General features: G+C 34.7%; 2 protein-coding genes across 18 annotated transcripts; both read left to right on the forward strand.

Moving 5' to 3' along the window:
- The first annotated feature begins 860 nt into the window (after nt 1–860).
- On the forward strand, nt 861–15,541 carry LOC140962927 (uncharacterized). 9 transcript variants are annotated; one of them, XM_073422029.1, is made up of 15 exons: nt 861–994; nt 2,205–2,746; nt 2,835–3,114; nt 3,551–3,846; nt 7,158–7,337; nt 8,313–9,047; nt 9,186–9,280; nt 9,384–9,446; nt 9,530–9,618; nt 11,070–11,672; nt 11,772–11,831; nt 12,582–12,652; nt 12,756–12,813; nt 14,079–14,352; nt 14,490–15,541. In XM_073422029.1, exons 2-15 carry the CDS (start codon nt 2,334–2,336, stop codon nt 15,173–15,175), a joined length of 3,903 nt encoding a protein of 1,300 aa, XP_073278130.1. In that variant the 5' UTR covers nt 861–994; nt 2,205–2,333; the 3' UTR covers nt 15,176–15,541. The 9 variants fall into 9 exon arrangements, with proteins under 9 accessions (XP_073278130.1, XP_073278135.1, XP_073278134.1 ...); XM_073422034.1 differs by having other exon boundaries at nt 9,387–9,446; XM_073422033.1 differs by having other exon boundaries at nt 9,189–9,280.
- A 2,575-nt stretch (nt 15,542–18,116) lies between these two features.
- On the forward strand, nt 18,117–21,526 carry LOC140962929 (protein phosphatase 2C 7-like). 9 transcript variants are annotated; one of them, XM_073422044.1, is made up of 8 exons: nt 18,119–18,271; nt 18,489–18,554; nt 19,087–19,145; nt 19,295–19,398; nt 19,495–19,800; nt 20,038–20,391; nt 20,464–20,569; nt 20,965–21,526. In XM_073422044.1, exons 5-8 carry the CDS (start codon nt 19,573–19,575, stop codon nt 21,297–21,299), a joined length of 1,023 nt encoding a protein of 340 aa, XP_073278145.1. In that variant the 5' UTR covers nt 18,119–18,271; nt 18,489–18,554; nt 19,087–19,145; nt 19,295–19,398; nt 19,495–19,572; the 3' UTR covers nt 21,300–21,526. The 9 variants fall into 9 exon arrangements, with proteins under 9 accessions (XP_073278142.1, XP_073278147.1, XP_073278145.1 ...); XM_073422041.1 differs by lacking the exon at nt 19,087–19,145 and having other exon boundaries at nt 18,117–18,271; XM_073422042.1 differs by lacking the exon at nt 19,087–19,145 and having other exon boundaries at nt 18,121–18,292.
- Nucleotides 21,527–22,028: the final 502 nt, after the last annotated feature.

The raw sequence follows: 22,028 nt of genomic DNA on the forward strand, positions 1-22,028 counted from the left end.
TCCGAGTAGCATGTGATAAAAACCCTCGGGTAGAAAGTATATATATATGTGTGTGTATGTTTTTATTATTACTACTATTATTATTATTATTATTATTAAAGAAGTTTTTGGATGCAATGAGAAATGTTACAAATAAAATAAAATTCAATTTTAATTTTAAGAAAAAACCAACAACAATAGAGTAATATTTTACTAACTTATCCTAATTATATTTATTAATTTTAGAAGATTATTAATTTAGAAGATTATTAATTTATGATATTTATGTAACCATATATTTATATAAGGGTTTTCCAAAAATTTATTATCTTATTAATTTATCGAAAGTATTGATTTAATAAAGTGACCTTAAGTCGGGATTGCAGAAAAAAGTATTATTTTAGAGAAGTTATTAATATATCAAATATTATTTTATAAAACTTTTACTATATATATTAATATTTAATTAAAGTTGAGTCCCTATAGTAACTACATCCTGATTAATTTGGTGAATTCTTATTTAAAATTACTATTATACATTCATTATATAATTTTATGAATAAAACTTTTTTATTTTTGTAAAATAGTTTTTTTTTAAATCTTCAATATTATCTTATTTATATTTTAAAATTCAATCTTATCTTCATTTATATTTTAAAACTCAATTATATCTTTATCAATATTTTAAAATTTTAGATAATCTATCCCTTTTAATAAAAAAAATATATATAAAAAATATTAATTTAAATCTAAAAATAACAAAAATTATTATATTTAGATAAATTTTTAAACTTTACCACAAATAAGAATTATTAATATAAAAATAATAATTATTTTAATGTTGAGATAAATATTTCGATTGTACTGATTACACAGTTTATTTTATAATTGAGGCTAAAAACCGCCAAAATTCGGTGAAATTAATTATCTGCACCTTCGATCGTTTCGTCGACCATCGATCGTCCAACTCGCCGGCGGGCAATTTTTTCTCGACAATTTTGTGCAATAATTTCAGGTACTACTTTTTCTTCGCTTCAATTATGGTGATTTAAAGTAATATATTAGGTTAATTTCAATGATGAATGGACGTTCAGGTAATGATTGTATCACGTCTTCGTCGTCTGTTTATTTCTGTTTTTAAGTTCCGTTGATATTTTCAAAACCCTAATTGAACCCGTAGATGATGGATTATCAACGATGCTGTGTTGATTATCGCACGATTACGAGCTGGAGTTGTCTAGATCACACGCCTTTTTTTGGGATTTATCAGTGATTATGGAAGAGTTCAGTTTGCGGATAGCATTTATGTGACAGCTATTGGAGAGAAGATAGTGCCGATTCTGTGATTTTATGGACTTTTTGGGTTGTGGGACTTATGGGTTTTGAATCTGAGCTATAGATGTTAAGTTTTATGATATTCAAGTGTCATTCGTGGATTCTGGTTTGATCAGAGAGATTTTATTTGTTATTTTCCGTTGATAGTTAATATCGGTTGCTGTGGTTAGTGAGAAATATGCATACAAGTCCGGATGTTTTTAGGGCCACTCCTTAGAAGCAGAATCTAGCTTGTGCTTAAAACTTTCCATAGAATTGAACTTTGGCTCGTGGAGATGAAAAGTGAAGATTCTGAAGTTCGATGAGAATTTTTTAATAAAAGTTGTTTCTTAAAATGAGAAAATGAGCGAGTTAATGTGCTGAATAATGATGCATGGTGTTTTAATGCACTAGCTTTTGAACGTGGAATCTCAGAAATTTGACATTCTGTCATCAGAGGAACATTCACCCAGGGAACCTGAGATTTTATTTATGTAGCAACATTAAATGTTAGAATTCAACGTCAACTTACAAATTGAATTGTCGGTGTAGAAAAAATAGTGACCTTGATGACCTGAGACGCGGTTTATTCATTTGTACTGTACTATTCGCAGCATTGGCTTTAGAAAGGCTTTCTATTTTATACCTCAGAACAAACTGGTACTTACATATGATCAAAATTCTGTACTAGCTCTGACAGATGCATGTCAAATGTACTCTGACCGCCTGATTCTACAAACTGACTTTGGTGTATTCTTTTGATGAAGCTCTCTTATATCTCTTGAACTGGCTCTTATTCTTGTTTATGTCTTGGAATTTCTGTGTTTCTGATCCAAAGCTTCAATTATAAGGAAAATCGTTAGAAAAATTGCATCTGACTTTTTTGAAGTGGGATTCTTGCTGCATTGCAGGTGTCTTCTTCTCCAATTTGACACTTCAACCAGTTGCTTTTATGCACTGTAAATTTTAGTCCCACAACTTGTCATGCGCAATTGTGTGGACTGGTTTTCTAAGACAGAGAGAGTGTGGAATCTGATGCAATGTCAGCTTCTAGCAAGTTTGAACTTTCTTCTGCTAGCCCAGATAGGCCATTATACACATCTGGGCATCGTGGATCCTATGGTGCTGCTACATTGGACAGATCTGGTAGCTTCCGCGAGAACATGGAGAACCCACTTTTATCCAGTCTACCAAATATGACAAGAAGCTCTTCATCTGTAACTCAAGGGGACATGCTTAATTTTTTCCAATGCGTGCGTTTTGATCCGAAATCTATGGTGGTTGAGCATAAGTTGAATCGACCAGCAGAATTTAAGCGGCTTGCAAGTGCTGCTGTTGGATTTCCTTTGGAAGATTCTGAAACAGCACCTACAAAAAGCAAACTGTCTACTCCTGCCCCGGAGGATCTGAGACGACTCAAATCTGGTGTGCGGGAGAGTGGGACCAAAGCTAGGTATTCTTTTAGAAAAATGCTATTTGTTTTGTTCATGCATCCTTTATGGATCGGATGAGGCATATATTAAAGTTTCACTGTTTGTTAGGGAACGAGTGAAGATATTGAACGACTGTTTGTCGGTAATCAATAAGTGTTTCCCCACCATTCCATCCAGAAAGAGATCGCGGCTGGATACCCTGTCCAATGACCGATCAAACACATCGTTGTCAATTGACCGTTCCACACCAGCAATAGGCATTGGTAAAATTGGATCTCAAAATCAAGCAAGTACAAGTGGTTTTGAATTGGAGCAGCAAAAAGCTGATGAAAGATCCAAAAATGCCTTTCCAAACAAGCGGACTCGAACTTCTTTGGTTGATGTTAGGGTTTGTTTCATTTTCCTTTTCAACCATTGAATTTTGATTGGAAGTTAGCGAACTTTTCATTGAGCATAGTTGATGTTATGATTACTGTTAGGGACAGATTTTTTTCTGCATTATACTTGTTAGCCTTGTCCATTTATATAAGAATAATATGGAAAGATACTACTTCCACAAAATGTTTCATGAGGGATTGATTTTTATCTAGTTTTTGGCTTTTGTTCAAATATAGTAGATATTTACCCATTTTAATGTGTTTCAGTGATTTGTGTAAGATTGTAATTTTGAGATTTTTAAACTGGACATCAAAAACAGAAGCTACTCTTACCCATTTTTGCTTTTTCTTTTTTGTTTTGAGGTTTCTGCTATTACTACTTATGCTTTCAATCAATTTTAACTTTTTTGCTAAGAAAATAATTGACTACGTGACTAAATTATATAGACGGAAATGCGTGCCAGTACCCCTTCAAAGCCTTCTGGAACTATGGATAAGGACAGGGATGCTGTAAGACTCTCCAACAGCAGTGGAATTCAGGGCGAGGAGCGTTCTTTATCAAGTAGTGTTGATGGTTGGGAGAAGTCAAAAATGAAGAAAAAGCGTACTGGAATAAAGCCAGATGTTACTCCCAGTTCAAGGACAACAAAACCTGTTGATGGTTATCGGGAAACCAAACAAGGAACTCAGCCAAGGCTTCCTACTGAAGCTCGTTCAAGGTTGAATGATTCTCATGGCTTTAGGTATCCTCTTATATTTCAGTGACTCGGTTACATTCATGTAGTTGATCATTTTGCTCCAAGCACTAGATATATTTATAGAAATTTGGGTCTTTTTAGTTGTCCATCCATCAGATGGATTATTATATTCTTAGTAACCATCTTATCATTGTTGTAAAAGGCGAGCGCCTGGCTGCGCCTATCAACAATTGACCCAGGCGCAACACATTAAACAAGTGCACGCCTCGGCCAGAGGCGTGCCTGGGCCGACTGTGCCATATATGGTACAATTAGGTATATATACGATTCAAACCCAATAAGTTTTAAAGCCCAATAACAAACACAATCCCTATTTAATGTATTAAAAAGCCCTGCATGCGTTCTTTAACCAGCGGCCTCTCAAATTCTTTCTGTGTATACGTATGCATGCAGCGGCCTTTCTTTTCAATTCTCAAACTCTTTCTGTTGATATGTGCAACGGCTTTCTCTAGTAAGTCTCAAACTCTTTCGGGTTCTGTGCGTCTGTCAGTGTCTTCATCAAGTTCTCTACGTCTCAAGCCCTGCATCTCTATTAGACTGCTACTGTTGCTAATTGCATGATGTCAAAATATGTTTATTACTTTATTCTCTACAGTCTACAATATCTGACTTCTCACGTCCAAATTATGGACTACTTTCTTGGAAGATCTGTATATTATTTAAATGCGTGTAAATGTATTCGAATGAAGCCACAATAGATTTTTAGTCATCTAATTCTTGATTTGAAATTTTACTCCAGTTTTATTCTTAAAGATCATTTATAAGCCAGTGTTTGTTATCATGTCTACCCCAACCCCAGCCACCAATATCAACTTTCATTGTTTTCTGGATGACTGGATTAATTAATATATTGTATTTCATTATTTCAGCAATATATTTACATTTCATATTTTGTATTTATTCCTTTAATTTTGAATTTCAACAATTTGTAGCAGAATTCTAGAATAAAGCTTGATGCATATAAAATGTCAAATTCTGAATCACAAGCCCTTCGAAAAGATCCAGCATGTAATTATGCAACATTAGAAGACCCAAAAATACCAATAAAGTGAAGTGCGATTTTTGTGGGAAAACAACTAATGATGGGATTTATCGACATAAACATCTTGTTGGAAGCAATAGGAATACGAAAACTTGTTCAAAATGTCCAGAGCACGTGAAAGAAGAAATCAGTTCTTATATGTCAAAGAAGAAAGAACTGAAAAATCAAATGGATGTTATCCCTCACTTTCATGAAGTTGCAGAACAACAAGAAAATTTGGAAGTTGAAGAAAATGTACCGGCAAAAGGGAAACGACCTATATCGGCTTCATTTGGTCAGCGTTCTAATCTTGCACCTGATTTTCCTGTGAAGAAACTAGAACAAGCTGGTCCAATAGATTTATACTTTCATCATACAAGAAACGTGCTCTGGACATTTTGAGCAAGTTTTCGTATTCCTATTGCCTCCAACAAGATGTTTATGTCGATAAATCCCACCATTAGTTGTTTTCCCACAAAAATTGCAATTCACTTTATTGGTATTTTTTTGGTCTTCTAATGTTGCATAATTCCATGCTGGATCTTTTCGAAGGGCTTGTGATTCAGAATTTGACATTTTATCTGCAAGATCAAGCTTTATTTTAGAATTTTGCTATAAATTGATGAAATACAAAATTAAAGGAATAAATACAAAATATAAAATATAAATATATTGCTGAAGTAGTGAAATACAATATATTAATTAATCCAGTCATCCGGAAAGCAATGTAAGTTGATATTGGTGGCTGGGACTGGGGTAGACATGATAACAAACACTGGCTTATAAATGATCTTTAAGAATAAAACTGGAGTGAAATTTCAAATCAAGAATTAGATGACTAAAAATCTATTGTGGATAAATTCATTCGAATACATCTACACGCATTTAAATAATATACAGATATTCCAAGAAAGTAGTCCATAATTTGGACGTGAGAAGACAAATACTGTAGACTGTAGAGAATAAAGTAATAAACATATTTTGACTTCATGCAATTAGCAATAGTAACAGTCTAACAGAGATGCAGTGCTTGAGACGTAGAGAACTTGATGAAGATACCGGCGGACGCACAGAACCAGAAAGAGTTTGAGACTTACTAAAGAAAGCCGCTGCACGTATCCACAAAAATAGTTTGAGAAAGGCCGCTGCACGCATACGTACACATAGAAAGAATTTGAGAGGCCGCTGGGAAAAGAACGCATGCACGCATGCAGGGCTTTTTAAAACATTAAATAGGGATTGTGTTTGTTATTGGGCTTTAAAACTTATTGGGCTTGAATCGTATATAGCTAATTGTACCATATATGGCCCAGGCGCGCCTTTCAGCAGAGGCGCGCCTAAGGCTTGCGCTTGTTTAAGGCACAACAGGTTCGCTTGTCGCCTAGGCGCTCGCCTTTTACAACAATGGCTACACTGTAGAATTTTTTTTTGAACTTAGAACCAAAGGCTTCCAAAACTTTTAGTAGTGTATGGGGTTTTGATTTGTGGTTTTAGCTAAGGAAAATTTATTTTATTGAACTAACATATAAGCTTTTTTTTTGTGAGTCAGGACTAATTATTGTGTTTCCAGTTTACTGGGCATTGTATCTGAGAAACATCTCATTCATTGTAATAATTTGTAGGATTCTTTGATGAATTAAGTGTAGGCGTGACATAAAGCAGCAGATTTTCTAAAGTTTTTGGTGCTGTGTCTTGTTTTAACTTGAGTTTGGAAATTTCTCATGTTAATATGAAGGAATAAGGGGGGAATTTAAAGAGATAGACGTGCTAGAATGCCTACATGTACTTGAAAAACCTCTTGACAGATTTGGTGCTATGAACTTGGCGTTCATTGAATTTTCTCTATTTTTAGTATTAGTGACATTGAGGTTTTATTTACTTCATCAATTTCATGACAACGATATTTCATGTTTGATAGCGGGTTTTTATTCCAGTTGTGTATGACAAAATCAGTTATAGGCTTATAGCACTCTAAAAATCGTGTAATTTGGGGTTGAAGTATGACGGGTCTCGGTACACAGTTTTTCCGTACTCGTGAAGAAATGGAAATTTTCATATTGAATTTTCATCTTCTATCAGTATGACAAGATATAATATTGGATTCTAAAAAATGATGGCCCTAGATATCTAGGGACAGTTTTATTTTTTGGACTTTGCAGAATAAAATGTCTTTTTCATGAAACTAATAAGCACGAAAAATTTTAAGTTCTGCTTGATCTTTTGTCATCGCCATAAATGTGAACCGCTTTGTTATCTAATTATGCACCTTGATTAGAGCTGGAGTTGCTAATGGAGGTTTGGGAGTAGGAAAATCTGAAGCCACCTCACAGACTAGCTCGGGCATTCGTTCATCTATGTCCAGAACTGATTCAGACAATAGTTCCCTTCTCCACGAGAGGAGAGAACGTCCAAGTGGTCAAGAGAAAGAAAGGGTGAATCTGAAAGCTGGAAACAGGTAACAATCTTTTCTCTTTGTTTGTCATTATAAATCTCAAAATTTCATTGGTGTTGCCATTTGATAATTTTATGCTTTTCTCCCTTCTTATTTTCTGATAGTGTGTTTTTTGTTTTAAAAGCTAACCTTTTTTTGAGTACATCGGCCTTTGAGTAGTTCCATTTGCCTCAGCTTTTGATGCATACAGCTTTCTGTGCTATGCTGTCTCCTGATAATTTGGCTGTAGAAAATGGTTTTGGCGCTTTTGAGTGGGGGACAAATTGATTGGGAATTGTGCTAAAAAATGTGCACTTCTTAAAACAGAAAACACACATTTTTAATTTGATCCAAAATGTATGACAAGATTTACTCTTATTGGCCAAAATAATGAATTGATCTAAAATTTCGTCAACACGTGTCCGTGCTCTATTACAGTTCAAGCACCAAGAAAGATTAATTGCACGAGATAAGTGAATAAAGCTGCTCAACTGCTTTCTCAAATCTCAACTCCCTTTCTTCTTTTGGATTTAGGGATTTGTAGCTTTTCACTTATTTTAGCTTACGGGTGATTGCTTTGCATGTACTAACGAGGATTCGAGTCTACTCGACAATGCATCAAGTAGATCATTTGATGTTATCCCCTGCAGTTAACAGTTAACAGTTAACCTAGACCTGCAGTTGAAAGCTGCTCAAAATTTCAGTACAGCCTTAGTTTAAGCACGGGAAGAATCAGCTTCAACTGCTGCTATTTTTTAGCTTTGCAATTCTGCTGAAGACAGCGGTTTCTTTCTTTGAATCTTTTTCTGGGGTAGAAAATAAGACTATATTCAACTGTAGTTGAATAAATTATGATGATTGTTTAAATTTGGAAATATGCAATGAGTTGGATTTTGAGGTGAAATATGTTTTTTTGTTTATATTGTTGATTTCCCCTTAATTAACTATTAAACATAAATCATGTAGCTCTTTTAAATTGAGTTGGCTCCTCTAAATTAGGGCAAGTTCCCGAGAAGATTTAAGTTCAGGCAGCCCGACCTCAAGCTCAAAGTTGAACGGTAACATACGTGCCCCACGGTCTGGTTCAGTTGGCGGGGTTTCCAAGTTGTCTCAAGTGGCACAACGTTCCGCATCTTCTGATGATTGGGAATTATCTAATTGCATGAGTAAACTTCCTTGTGTCTTTGGGCCTAACAATCGGAAGCGTTCACCTTCTGCACGGTCTACATCTCCTCCGGTTGCCAATTGGGTTCAGAAGCCACAGAAGATTTCTCGAACTGCAAGAAGAACTAATTTATCACCCATTGTTCCTGGAAATGACGAGAACCCTACTTTGGATACGGCTGAAGTGATGGTAAATGAAAGGCGTTTGCCTGCTCATTCTCCTCAGCATGTTAAAATAAAAGGTGACAATTTATCTCCAGCTGCGTTATCTGAATCTGAGGAATCAGGTGCTCCTGAAATTAAGTCAAGAGACAAGAATAAGAAATGTGATGAGATAGATGAGAAAAGTGGCCAGAATGTCCAGAAAATGTCAACCCTACTCTTACCACCAAGAAAAAACAAGGCCGCCTGTGAGGATGATCATGGGGATGGTGTCAGAAGGCAAGGCGGAACGGGTCGGGGGTTTACTTCATCAAAACCCCTCTTGCCTTTAACAGCTGAGAGGCTTGGTAATGTGAGAACAACAAAACAAATTAGAAGTTCCAGACTTATTCTTGACAAGACTGAAAGGTTAACATGATGTCTAAGTTTCCTTTTATTTTTGGTCCTATATATGTTTTAGTTTTCAATTTGTCCTTCTTTCTGATGTACCCTTGGTTGTGAATTGGTTGGAGTATTTTTTATGACTTGGTGATACCTTCTTTTCAGCAGAGCAGGTCGGCGACCTACAAGAAAGCTTTCTGACAGGAAAGCATATACACGTCAAAAGCATATGGCTATAAGTATGACAGCAGATTTCCTGGGTAAATTATTTATGATCTCTCTAATGTTGGTGTTGGTTTTCATGGACACCATTATTTATTTACTTTTATTGACAGTTGATTGATTTTTACTGGATAATTTTAGCAGTTGGTTCTGATAGTGGACATGAAGAGCTCTTGGCTGCTACAAATGGTGTTACGAACAGAGGTATTCTTCATGTGATATGTTTAGTTTTCTTTTTCTCAAAGTGTGTTGTTCTTCAGGCAATAACTATCCTAATTAAAATGCAGACCAATCCCTTTCTAGCCCATTCTGGATGGAGATGGAACCTTTGTTTCGTTTTATATCTGACACAGACATATCCTATTTGAAAGAACAGGTATGAATATGTTTTATTTTGTGATTTTACTCAACTTTATTCAGTCTGGAAGTGATCATTCTTAATTACTGATGATTTCAAGTTTTATGCTACCGTAATACCCTTTGTTAAAGCCGATGTAAAAATTGCGTAATTAGAATTGAAGTCACTTTGTGATGCTGCAGTCGAAAAGAAGAGTCGTTTTTATAAATTTACAGCATTCTCTCTATTGCTTTGAAGCAGTTCTATTAGTGATAAAATGCAAGATATTGATCATTTCACGGAAAGTACTAATCTATTACCTTATCAAACGTTAGACCATGGATCAAGCATAAATGAAAAGTTTATCATTTTCTGCTCAGCAGCCACGGACAAATGTTAAGCCTACCATGCTAGTCTTCTAATATCCTTGATTAGCTCTCCTGGGGTTATCAGATTTTTTTTCGATTCCATGTCAGTATGTTTGATTAATAATATTAAATTTTGGCTTGTAGTTTTGCCTTTAGTGCGACAGCGATTTTATAATTTGTTTCACATTCGGCGTTGTCTACGGTGCACCGACATGTAGGAAAATCACTCTGTTTGATATCTTACTCAAACTCTCGCGTGTTGATTTTTTTTTAAAAAAAGTTCCACACTGCCTTGGACATGCTGAGAAATCATTCACCTTCAAACTTCCTGCTTTGATATGCTGGTGGTGCAGAAATGTTAGTGCATCCAGCTTTACCATGCTTTACCTGCAGACAGCGGAACAGATGCCTTGAGAAGATTCTGTGTGATAGTGGGGGGGTTTGTAATTTGTATAACCATGAGGTGTCTTGGTGGTGGTAGGGAATAGTTGTCAGAAACCACCTATCTGAAAGAGAATGAAAGTGCAGGTGAAGAAGGTGCCCATGAGTGTTATTAACATCAGGTGGTCGTGTGCTATCAGCCGTGGTTTTTACTTTCATGTGCCAAAGAATGCATGGGTATCCATATTTGTAGTCTTCATGTGGCACTAAATGGTTGATAGTTCCTTGTATCAGAAACACAGGGATTTTCTTTTTAAGTGCAAAATATTAAAGTACCGTACCATATGGTCCAAGGTAGCTTGATGATACTTGATGTATGGTTATCACAAATAACACCGAGATTCCAAAACATAACTTTACCCCTGATATATAATTTTGAATGTTGTTTATCTATGCATTCCTATTTACAGATTATTTTTTTTCCATTCTTAAAATATATTGTTTTATATTTTGCTTTTTGTACCTTGTGTTTCAGCACATGTTTCTGTGTGGGCCTCTAGAAACTTGTACTGTTCACATTTTCATTTCATTGTACTGTCAGGTAAATTCTACTTAATTTCATCAGAGTTGACAGTACAATGAAATGAAAATGTGAACGGTACAAGTATCTAAAGATGACGACACATTATATTTATGATGATATTTTGCCTCATTCTGTTTCTTATTTATTTTTCCTTCTAGGCGACCCTTGGTTCAGCTGTAGATAATCCAGCAGCAGCACCTTTTGCTGGAGATAGTTCCACTTCAATACCTAATGGCTGCAAGCTAGATGAATGTAAGGAGATTGAAACAATAAGTGTTGAGGTTAGCCCTGAAAGATTAGGTTCAAGAGCGAAGACACACAATGAGATTTCTCTGTTCCAGAGACTTATTGCAGCTTTGATTCCTGAAGAAGGAAATCAAGAGCTTAGCTGCAGTATGGAAGACCTCAAGCACGATGTGTATGAATCAAGAAATAAGATGGAAAATGATACGGTACCTGACACATTCTTCCCCAAAATGTGTCGAAGTAGCGACCTCTCTGGTTATCATTCTTCTAATGGTAATGGCGTAAATGCCAATGGTAATTCAATCTATGAGCTGAACCACACTATGCCAGAAAACAATATTGTATCCATACCAAACACGGTGTTTATACCAAGCCATGATCATACGCAAAATGGTATAGTTTCGGACCAGGTTTTACTTGGCACTACATACTCCGAGTATCAGTACTATAGCATGCCAACGGATGAACAGCTTCTTGTGGAGTTTCACAGTATTGGAATCTATCCAGATCTAGTGGTATGATGGATCTCGTTCAAGAAAAATTGCATTTAAATTTGTCAAGTTCTTTTACATATCTGTATATTTTCCCGTCTGAATGAGTCTAATTTGTCACAGAACGGAGATGATGGCATAAACGAAGATGTTGGTAAAATGGATCACGAGCACCAGGAACAGGTAGGATGAGATCCCTTTTGTAGTCTGAAGTAATTAATATGTATGGAATTAAAGCATGGGCAATTGAATTTTGGTTTGTTGCCATGATTATTTTAAATCAGCTCTTAATTTTTCATTTTTTCTTTGAGTTTCATTTTGGTTGTGCGCATAACATAACCCATTGTGCTGCTATTTCTTGCTATTTTAGTTATACACACACATATGAACATAACACAACCCATTACTGCTGCTATTTCTTGCTATATTGGTTATACACACACATTAATTTACTACTTTAGAATGATCCCAACGCCCTTCCTTTCAGTATCTCACTTTTAGAAAAAAGGAAATCAATACAGGACAATTAAGTACTTGAAAAAGGAAATTGGTGTGAAAGATGCTTCACTGTCTTCTTGTACTTGAAAATCAGGAGTTTAGTTAATGTGGTTAGCTTGGGAATTCCTGTTTCAGACGATATATTTTTTTTCGATACATGTTTCTGATGAATTTTAAGTAAAGCCCTAAGGAAGTTATTTCCCACCCCTCTTTAGATTTACTCCAGCAACTCGAAATGAACTTTTGCTGTAGAACCACTGAGCTTTAAAAATTTGTGCTTTTCCTTTTGTTCTTCCTGCTGAAGTTGATTCATAGTCGATGTAGATCAGACTTGAAACTCTTTGATGTTGGATGTACGAGTATATTATTGCTATTTCATCAGTATAGCTTCAAATTTGCGGTCATATTAGCAATCTTAACTTAGCCTACTTATAGGTGTCCAAGAAGAAAAGGCTACTTGGGAAATTACTAACTTCCACTTCTGAGGCTAAAGAACTCCAGGAAAAGTATGAAATTTCTCCTGTTTTATTTGTGATATTTTCTTTATGATATCTGGACAATCTCAATGTCCTGAACTCCTGATTATCTAATCATGTTAACATATTATAGGGAATTTGAAGGACATGCTCTTGAGAATCTCGTGGCAATGGCTTATACAAAGTACAGGGTAATTTTCACTTTCCTGAACCTGTCTCTCTTTGATCTACAAAATGAACTTTCCTTTAAGTTTGAGGTGACTCTGGTTTATCAGCGATATAGACTTTCTGAGGAACTGAGGTCCTTTGAAGTCTGTCTACTAGATGGTATCTATCAGGTGATGAACTTATTAAGTCATGATAGTAGCTGTTAAGTTCTTAAGATAAGTTCAATGAACTTTGTTTAGAACAAAATCTCACCTTAAAGTTGTTTGAATGGTTTGAGTTTGGTTGGTCATAAAATTTAAAATTCAAAATTTCCGGACACCTGTAATGGTTTTAGATGATTGAAACCATGTAAAACGTAAGAAAAGGATCGCATAATTAATTATCATTTCGCTATAGTATGTTAGATCAACAGAGAGTGAATATTAGAACCAAGCTGAGCTTCACGCTAGTTGGTCAAAGTTTAACTCGAGATTGAATAATTCGAGTGCTCTCTCGATCTGAGCTCGAGTTTTGATGTCTCATGCTGAAGTACTCAAGCTCAAAAACTAATATATTTTTTTTAAAAAAAAATGTCAACTATTTTTTTTACCCTTAATTTTGTCATATATTACATATTTTAGGGTTTTTTTTGTAAATAAAGTTTTAATACTTGAGATTGGGTAACTCAAGAATTACTCTAGTCAAGCTTGAGATTTAGAAGCACTACTCAATTGAGTATCAAGCTTCAGCTCAAGTACCATTTTTTGTTGTGTTGAGTTTTGAGTAGGTTGCTACTAGAGCTGGACTTAGTGCAATCAGTGGACCATTGTATTAGACAAGTCTGTTTACTAATGACATGGTGGTTTGACATTGCAGAATGACTTATAATGATAGTTGTGCAATGTTTCTGTCTTAGTTATTGTCAGATTGCAAATTCTTTTTTTTAAGCAACGAGTTTGGCAGTTCAAATATTTTATCCTTAAAATAAGACGAGTTGAATGGACATTTTAGGCTTTTTAGCATAAAGAAATGGTTAATTGTGTTCTCGGAGTAATCTGGAAAAGAGTGGGGTGAATATAAAGGTTTTTTACTTCTTTGTTTCTCTCGAATAAATATTTGATAAGGTTCAATTTTAATGGGGATAGGAAACTTCATTGTGATACTTGCTCTCTTACCTTTGGTGAAGTCATATCTATACATCAAATTCCGGTTCAATTTATATAATTATTTTCTGCCACTGAACCAAGAAAACAGTGACGCATTCCTTTGTTAATATGAAATTAATAAGTTTAGGCTTCTTTTTCTGCAGAATTTATGGGGTTCTAATGTTCACGGGATGAAGAGTGCTACTGGTAAAATGGCCAAACAAGCTGCCTTAGCTTTTGTTAAGCGTACACTGGAACGATGCCAGGAATTTGAGGCAACCGGAAAGAGTTGCTTTGACGAACCGTTGTACAGAGACATGTTCCTTGCTGGAGTATCACGGCTCACTGATGAACAACCTCCAAATTTAAACACTGATAATGAATTTTGTGAACCTTATCTTAGGATATCTGGAGGCTCTATGGAAGTTAGAGCTTCAGGTATGTGGCAATGATACATATCACAATCCCTGTTGTCATTTATTTGTTTTAAATAAAAAATAGTTTCCTTCAATCGGGTGGTGATCGTCTCTTGCTTTTATGAATATCTTAGTTTCTTGATTAAATTTATATTGCAGCTCATGTGGGCGCGCAGCAGAGTCCTTCAAACAATCAGGAAACGTATTATTCTGAAGTTTTCCCCTCAAATTTGGGGTATGAACCAAATTCTGGTAAAGAAGATAGCTGGTCAAATAGAGTGAAAAGGAGGGAACTACTACTTGACGAAGTTGGTGTTAGCACATCTCCAGGTTCCCCATCATGCCTTAGAGGTTCACTTGTATGCAGTGCAAAAGGTAAAAGGACTGAGAGGGACAGAGAAGGGAAAGGAAATAGCAGGGAGGTGGTGTCAAGAAGTGGAACTGCTAAAATTGGTCGACCTGCATCAGCCACTGTCAAGGGTGAGAGGAAGTCCAAGGCAAAACCTAAGCAGAAAAATGTTCATTTATCTGCTTCTATTAATGGTCTTCCAGGAAAGATGCCAGAACAAACAAAAGGAATGCTGCCATCAACACTTAAGTCAAATGATATCAGTGGAAGAGACGTCTCTGAGGATAAAAACGATTATAATCTGGACATATTGGAGGAACCAATAGATTTATCTGGCTTGCAACTCCCTGACATGGATCCCAATGATTTTGGTGGTCAAGGAGAAGATATAGGATCATGGTTGGATATAGAAGATGACGGATTACATGATCATGATTATATGGGTGGCCTTGAAATACCAATGGATGACCTGGCGAATTTAAATATGATGATTTGAGGCTTCTACGCTATACATTTGTTACATGGTACGATCACCAGGAAAAGTGATCTTCATTTGTTGACCTATCGCTTGGAGGTCTTGTGACCATTCAAACCATAATTAGTCTTGTGACCATTCAAACCATAATTAGGAAACATATTTGTTCAGTTGAGCACTGCGCAAGTTGATTTTTTAGTTATTTTTTAGTAAGCCCTTCCGACGTTGATTATGCTCTGTCGACTGTAAAGATCTTTTTGTTCAACTGCACTAGATCGTGTTGTAGTGATAAGTTCTTAGCACATGGTTTTAGCAAAGATCAGAGAACGATGTCCAATGTACATAAATTTATATTCTCAATAAAAATATGTTTTTTGTTCTTGAGTTCTCATATCTGGTGATAGTAGCTAGATGCTTCCCGTTTGTACATATAAACTTGTAGTCCAATTACAAAGCTAATTCTTGCAGATGAACTCTTCGTTTCAAGATCCATATGATTTACGGTTGCAATTGGTCAGTTCTTCCTTGTTCTGTCGCTCAGTTTGTTTTAAGATGACAAATCTTGCAGGAAGCGCTAACGATTGCTGTTCCGAACTGTCTTCTTCAAGAATAAAGTGTAGAATCCGACAGTCTAGGGAAGAGAATGTGTGAGCTGGCTGATTGCAGAATTCTTGATTATCTTTTTCCAGCCATCCATGATGTTCAATATCGGTTATAGATAGATTGTAAGGTAAGTTCACCTTCTCTTTTACCTGACGAGTAGCTATTGAGTCACCTAGTCAATTTGTTATAAACTATGTTCTTAGACTATATGTGAATAACTCTATTTCTGACTCAACTTGTAAACTTTTGAAGCACAAAATAAACCAAGTTCACTCTGTTCAGCTTAAAATGCCTTGCTCTGTGTCTGTGATTTCGGATTTATTTACATGTTCTTAATTCTAATCCCGATCATCAGATGCGCTAGAACCTGAACATGAACTTGAACTACTACCTCTACACGAAGTTATCTCATAATCTTTGTGCTCTAACTTGTGGCTAAAAGTGCAGAGGTATGCTGGCTGGTATCCTAATGTTATTCTGATTGAGGAATTGCGTAGAGATGAGTACATAGACGTAAATGGACGAGTGGGGAAATGGGTGATATAATATGAGGGAAACTTTTAGAAATATTTGCTCCTAATTTAGGTTTTGTGATCCACTTGATTTTTCCTCTTGTCCTTGAACAAGAAATTTTCGTATAAAATCTGAGACCGTGGTAAGATGAGCTCGTTATATCTGCGAAGATAAACAACTTTTTGCTCTAGTAAACCACTTCAAGAGTCTGTGAAAGGTTTTTCTGATTAACTAACGTTATATGATAATTTTTTTTCATCGAATTTTTACAGACGGGTTTGTTTAATTATATATGCTGAAATCTGAAAGTTGCAACTGTTACCTGAAATGTTGTAATATATTTTACTAGTCATAACTCCAATTTTCATATAAAAGTTTCTTTTAAAATATTTTTAAAGAAATTTGCAATTCAATTTCACTTTCTTTTAGTTTGTAGAAGTTTTTATATTTCCTTCTTTTTTTGGAGGGTTTCCTCTCAATTTCTCGTGGCGGTAGCTGAGAGTGGAGATAGGTGAAAATTTGATTCCCGTCTAGCCTATTATTCATAATACTTCAACAATTTGATAATAATAACTATACGTACGTAAATTATTGGACGTTAAAAAAAAAGATATATGTATTGATCAATGAGAACATGCTAATTTAAATTATTGCGTTCATTAAAAATTTAATTCAATTCAATTATGTAGAGTCCAAACAAAAAAATCATACGGTTCATTAATTAAATTTTTAAAATTCTGTATGTATTAAATGGTAATGTTGATCTAATATATTAATCGTTTTATATTTGATCAACCTGTGGATTGAACTTTTATGTTTTACTGTTGATTATTTAACCACTTTTCTTAAATTTATGTATTTGGTCACATTTAAAAAAAAAAATTTGCGCTACTTACAAATTTTATATATCTTTATTTTTCATTTTCTTGAATGGAATATTATATATATTATTTAAAACAAATAATATATTTTTACAATACTGATTTAATGTATTTATTATTTTGTAAGTTTATATCCATAAATTTCAATTTTAGTAATATATCTTACTTTTTTTTTTGTAATTTAAGTTTTTTTTTAATATAATTGTTCATATGACACTGTATACGTTAGAGTCATGTCGATGTTGTGACACACGGAGAAAAAAATCGTAAATAAATAAATATATAAATTATAAATTATATTTTTTTTATATGTATTGTTTTTTTATTTTTTATTTACGAAATGAATTTTACATTTATTTTATCGTAACAAAATATTTTTTTAATAGATAAGCTCAGGTCCTATGAACAGTAAATACGACTGATAAATATCATATAAAACTCATTATTATTATTATTATTATTATCATTATTATTTCGAGGTATACATAATATACACGAGTTTTAATATATAAATATACACGAGTTTTAATATATATATATATATATATATATATATCATCCTATGATGTTTATGACTACATATATAATTTGAAATACATATAGAGTAAAATGATTGATGTATCATTTAATACTTGACTCCATAGTTTTAAAATCCAGCCCTTGAGAAATTGACACGCAATCAATAAGCCAGCATCTGTCACACCAAATACTCTGGTGTTCTGCCATTAGCCAACAAATCTTCTGCCAACCGTGGAGAGTTTCTAATGGCTAAGGGCCCGCAATTTCCTAAAGCCAAGTCTATAAGCGTGTATGTGTAGTTTTTCGATATTTCAAAAAGACAATGACATCCATGGAAAGCAACCAGTCATCACAGTACTGAGCATATCACTATGGGACACCTAAATGGACACATGTCCACAAATGGCCCACAAGACAAAATTTTTTATACGAGGAGTGAAGTTTGCCACAAGTAAGATGGGAAGGTTATTCGAAGTTTTCCTTATTGTTGACACAAAATTGCTTATGTTTCTTTGGGGCTCCTTTTCTTTCTTGAGATATCAAGAAACAGCCCTTTTCGCCTTTTAGGCATTAGGGCCACTAGATGCACTGTTTTGAAATAGTAAACAGCTTGCCTTCTTCTGTATGAATGAGCAGTTTTTTTTATTTATGTAGAGCTACGTTTTTTTAATGGTCTTTGGTAGACGTACATGCAAGTCTCTAGGACTGCCAATTATGTTATCTTAAAACGTTAGGTGTCCCTAATGCTTTTTCTCAATAGTTAATGCTTTTTCTCAATAGTTTTGACTGATAAAATGGTTTCTGGGTGACATGTGGAGATCAAAGGTCGGACTTTTAATACATGGAAGTTGAGGGAGACGGAAGAAGCCATTATAAATCAAGAGGTAAAATGGGATTTGTCTATTCACCTTCTAAAGGTTCAAGATTAATCTTTTTCCGTAAGTTGTAATTTCTGTGTTCAAGATTTTCATGCTTTGTGTGCATGTTAGCGTCTGTGATAAGTTGTGGTTGGAACTTGGGATTGCTGTTGAGTTTGTCTTTAGACGAAAGACTATATAGAAATAGAGTTCAAGAAGATTTTCTATTAGCGTCTTTCAGTTTTCTGTTGTGTGGATTTTGAGTCCTATTTGATGAAGTTTAGATAACATTTCCTGAATTATTAATAATCTATCATAAATTCAGTTCTCTGAGGTCATGGACTCTCTTCCATTGGAGTTGTAATAAACTCTTGTTTTAAATATGTTTTGGTCTCAACTGATATGTATGTGAGATTGACAAACCTAAGGTAAATCTTGTATTTCATGGATGAAATAGATTACTGGTTACTACATCATTTAAGCTTGAGAGTATGATTCGCAGTTGATAAATTCTGATTATATTACTGGAATTAAAACCACAGAAAAAGTTTTTTATCAGAACCATCTATACCAAGCTGCTTTTACAACCTTTGCTTTTTTAAAACATTCAAAATGGAGGTAGGGAAATGTTGAGTTCAAATTAATTTAGTTCTAAGGATGGTTAAGCAAACCTTTTACCCAACATGGGCAAACTGTAAAGTTGTTCGATATAAGATGATTACATTAACCAGCAGCTCAAGGAAGATCATCAAACTTTTGTCTTGCAGGCATTGTAGATGCTCAATGAAATCAAGCGACTCCGTTCATCAAGGAATTTCCAGTTTAGGACTCCGATTTTGATAAAATATTGCTTAATCTCATAGTAAAGAATGTAAGTGTTTTTTGTAGAATTGAGAAGCTCAGTTCATGGTAGTCGTCAATCAAGTCAGATGTAGTTGAGGCTTTTTTTTCCTTTTTATTTTTCTAGTGAAGAGAATGGTGAGGCTGTGGAATTAGAAGAATCAGAAAGACTAATTTCATTTTGCATTCTTGAGGATTCTTAAAAATGAAGATAAACAAGCAGGTCTCTCCCTTAGATTTTCCGCCCCTTTGGGGCTTGTCATCGATTTGTGGAAGAATGTCTGAAATGGAAGACTCGGTTATTGCACTTCCACATTTCTTGAAAATTCCTTCTCAGATGTTGGGTGACAGCCAAATTTTTGTTCCTGAGTGTCAAGATTCAGATTCAACTGCTCATCTGTTCGGAGTTTTTGATGGACACGGAGGTCCCCAGGTAGACACAACCAATACCTTTTTATCTAATTGTTTTCATTATAAAGTAAAATATATTTAGGATTCAGATTTTATGTTATTAAGGTTGTAAGTACTCTTCGATAAAATTTGATTTTGATGTAGTCTTGAAGTATTATTTATAACTAGATTTATCTGACTGTATTTTAGCCATTAGGTGACATTGTATTTCTAATTTGTTTAAAGAGCAGATTTTTTTTTTTTGTTTGCACGGATATAGGTTGCTAATTATTGTCGAGAGCATCTGCACCTAGCTTTAGCAGAGGAACTAAGTATTGCTTCTGAAGCAAATTCTAAGATTGAAAATGGTGTGCATAATTGGAAAGAAGAGTGGACGAAGGTTTTCGTCAATTGTTTGCGAAAACTAGATGATGAAGTTGGAGGATTCCCCATAGCTGCTAATAGGGGCATGGCATTTAACCCTGTACTTCCACCTATTGCTCCTGACTCAGTTGGTTCTACTGCTGTTATTGCTGTTGTCTGTTCGACTCATATTATTGTTGCTAATTGTGGTGATTCAAGAGCAGTTATTTGTCGAGGGAAAGCATCGATGCCATTATCTATAGACCATAAAGTAAGGCTCGTGTTCGAAATCAAAATTTTTTCACTTGTTTTCTGTGTGTTTAGCTTCAACCTTTTTTCCCAGCCAAATAGAGAGGACGAGTGCGCCAGGATAGAAGCTGCAGGAGGCAGGGTCATTAACTGGGAAGGATATCGAGTTTCTGGGGTCCTTGCCATGTCAAGATCCATTGGTATGCGATATGTTTCTAAATGAATGCTCTTGCATTCTAATTTCCAGAAAGATATATGTATCTACATAGAAGGGCTGATGCAGGAATCAGGATTGTGTTGAGGGCAGAGATGGATTTAAGGGGGGAGACTTGGTGCATTTTGGGGGACAAAACTAGCATTAACTACACACACACACACACACACACACACACACACACTAACTATTCCATTGAAAACTAGAAGTAAATCAAGTGATGATACTATTTGGTTTCGAACCAAGTAATTATTCGAAATTGAAAAATGGCTGCACCTTAGGATCTTGAAACTCTAATGTTGGGTCTTGATTTACAAATGCTTGTCTGCAGACGAGAAGTCTCAAGACAACTAATAGTATAATCACTTCTTTTGTGGGCAGGTGATAGATACTTGAGGCCCTACGTTATTGCTGATCCGGAATTGATTTTCATTCCTCGAGCCAAAGAAGACGAGTGTCTTATCCTAGCTAGTGATGGTCTATGGGACGTAATGACAAATCAAGAGGCTTGTGATTTGGCACGAAGGCGAATCCAACTTTGGCACAGGAAGAACGGTGCTACCCTTTCGAACGAAAGAGGTGAGGATGTCGATCCTGCGGCCCAAGATGCAGCAGATTATCTCTCACAGTTTGCTCTCCATAGAGGAAGCAAAGATAATATCTCCGTTATTGTGTTAGATTTGAAAGCTCAAAGGAAGGTTAGAAAGAAGACTTGAACTGATGAAGTTCGATACTCCTTTATTCGAATGCACCGTCGTGTCTTCTTGTTATGGTCGTCTTGAAATGTGGTATTTTATTTCTTGGAGTTATTCCCTTCATTTTAAGATTTCAAATCCTTCAATGGGACTAAGAGTTGCAATCACATGTATTGAAGATTAACCATTGTAAACAAGGATCTAGTTCACTCTTCAAGAAAATGCAGAGTATTTTGTTCGTTGCAACATAGAGTGGAACTTGGTTGAGTTTAGAATTTTGGGTCAGTTTATCAAATATATCAAATAATTTTTCTTTAGAATCATTTGAAAAATAACATTGGTCAAATATTTTTTTAACATTTTTAAAGAAAAATGCAAAATGACCTTCAAACATAAAAGAAATATAAAAATTAAGCAAATGGTTAAATTCGAGAATGTTAGATTTTAAATTTATAGTCATATAAAAGTCATTTATTTAAATAAAACAATAATATTTTATCATTTATCAGAATACATGGTTTCACGTCCACTGATGATCTCCCTTTTCTACTTTCTTTAAATAAGGGTACGGGTAGAAGAAATCGAACCAAACCACCGGTTTTAAAATTAATCAAATCGAAAATATTTGTTGGATTATATATATATATTTTTAAAATTAATCAAATCGAAAAGTTTTAAAATTAATCAAATCGAAAAGTTTTGTTGGATATATATATATATATATATATATATATATATATATATATATAT

This window comes from Primulina huaijiensis, chromosome 17 (assembly GCF_012295235.1).
Source record: "Primulina huaijiensis isolate GDHJ02 chromosome 17, ASM1229523v2, whole genome shotgun sequence".
Classification (NCBI taxonomy): domain Eukaryota; kingdom Viridiplantae; phylum Streptophyta; class Magnoliopsida; order Lamiales; family Gesneriaceae; genus Primulina; species Primulina huaijiensis.

Excerpts from the sequence above, each read along its gene's own strand:
- LOC140962929 (XM_073422041.1), top strand. The coding sequence starts at position 19,573 with ATGAAGATAAACAAGCAGGTCTCTCCCTTAGATTTTCCGCCCCTTTGG. Across the intron at positions 20,392-20,463 it reads CATTATCTATAGACCATAAA|CCAAATAGAGAGGACGAGTG; the intron begins GTAAGGCTCGTG and ends CTTTTTTCCCAG. Across the intron at positions 20,570-20,964 it reads TGCCATGTCAAGATCCATTG|GTGATAGATACTTGAGGCCC; the intron begins GTATGCGATATG and ends TTTTGTGGGCAG.
- LOC140962927 (XM_073422029.1), top strand. The coding sequence starts at position 2,334 with ATGTCAGCTTCTAGCAAGTTTGAACTTTCTTCTGCTAGCCCAGATAGG. Across the intron at positions 9,048-9,185 it reads ATTCTTGACAAGACTGAAAG|CAGAGCAGGTCGGCGACCTA; the intron begins GTTAACATGATG and ends CCTTCTTTTCAG. Across the intron at positions 9,281-9,383 it reads TATGACAGCAGATTTCCTGG|CAGTTGGTTCTGATAGTGGA; the intron begins GTAAATTATTTA and ends GGATAATTTTAG.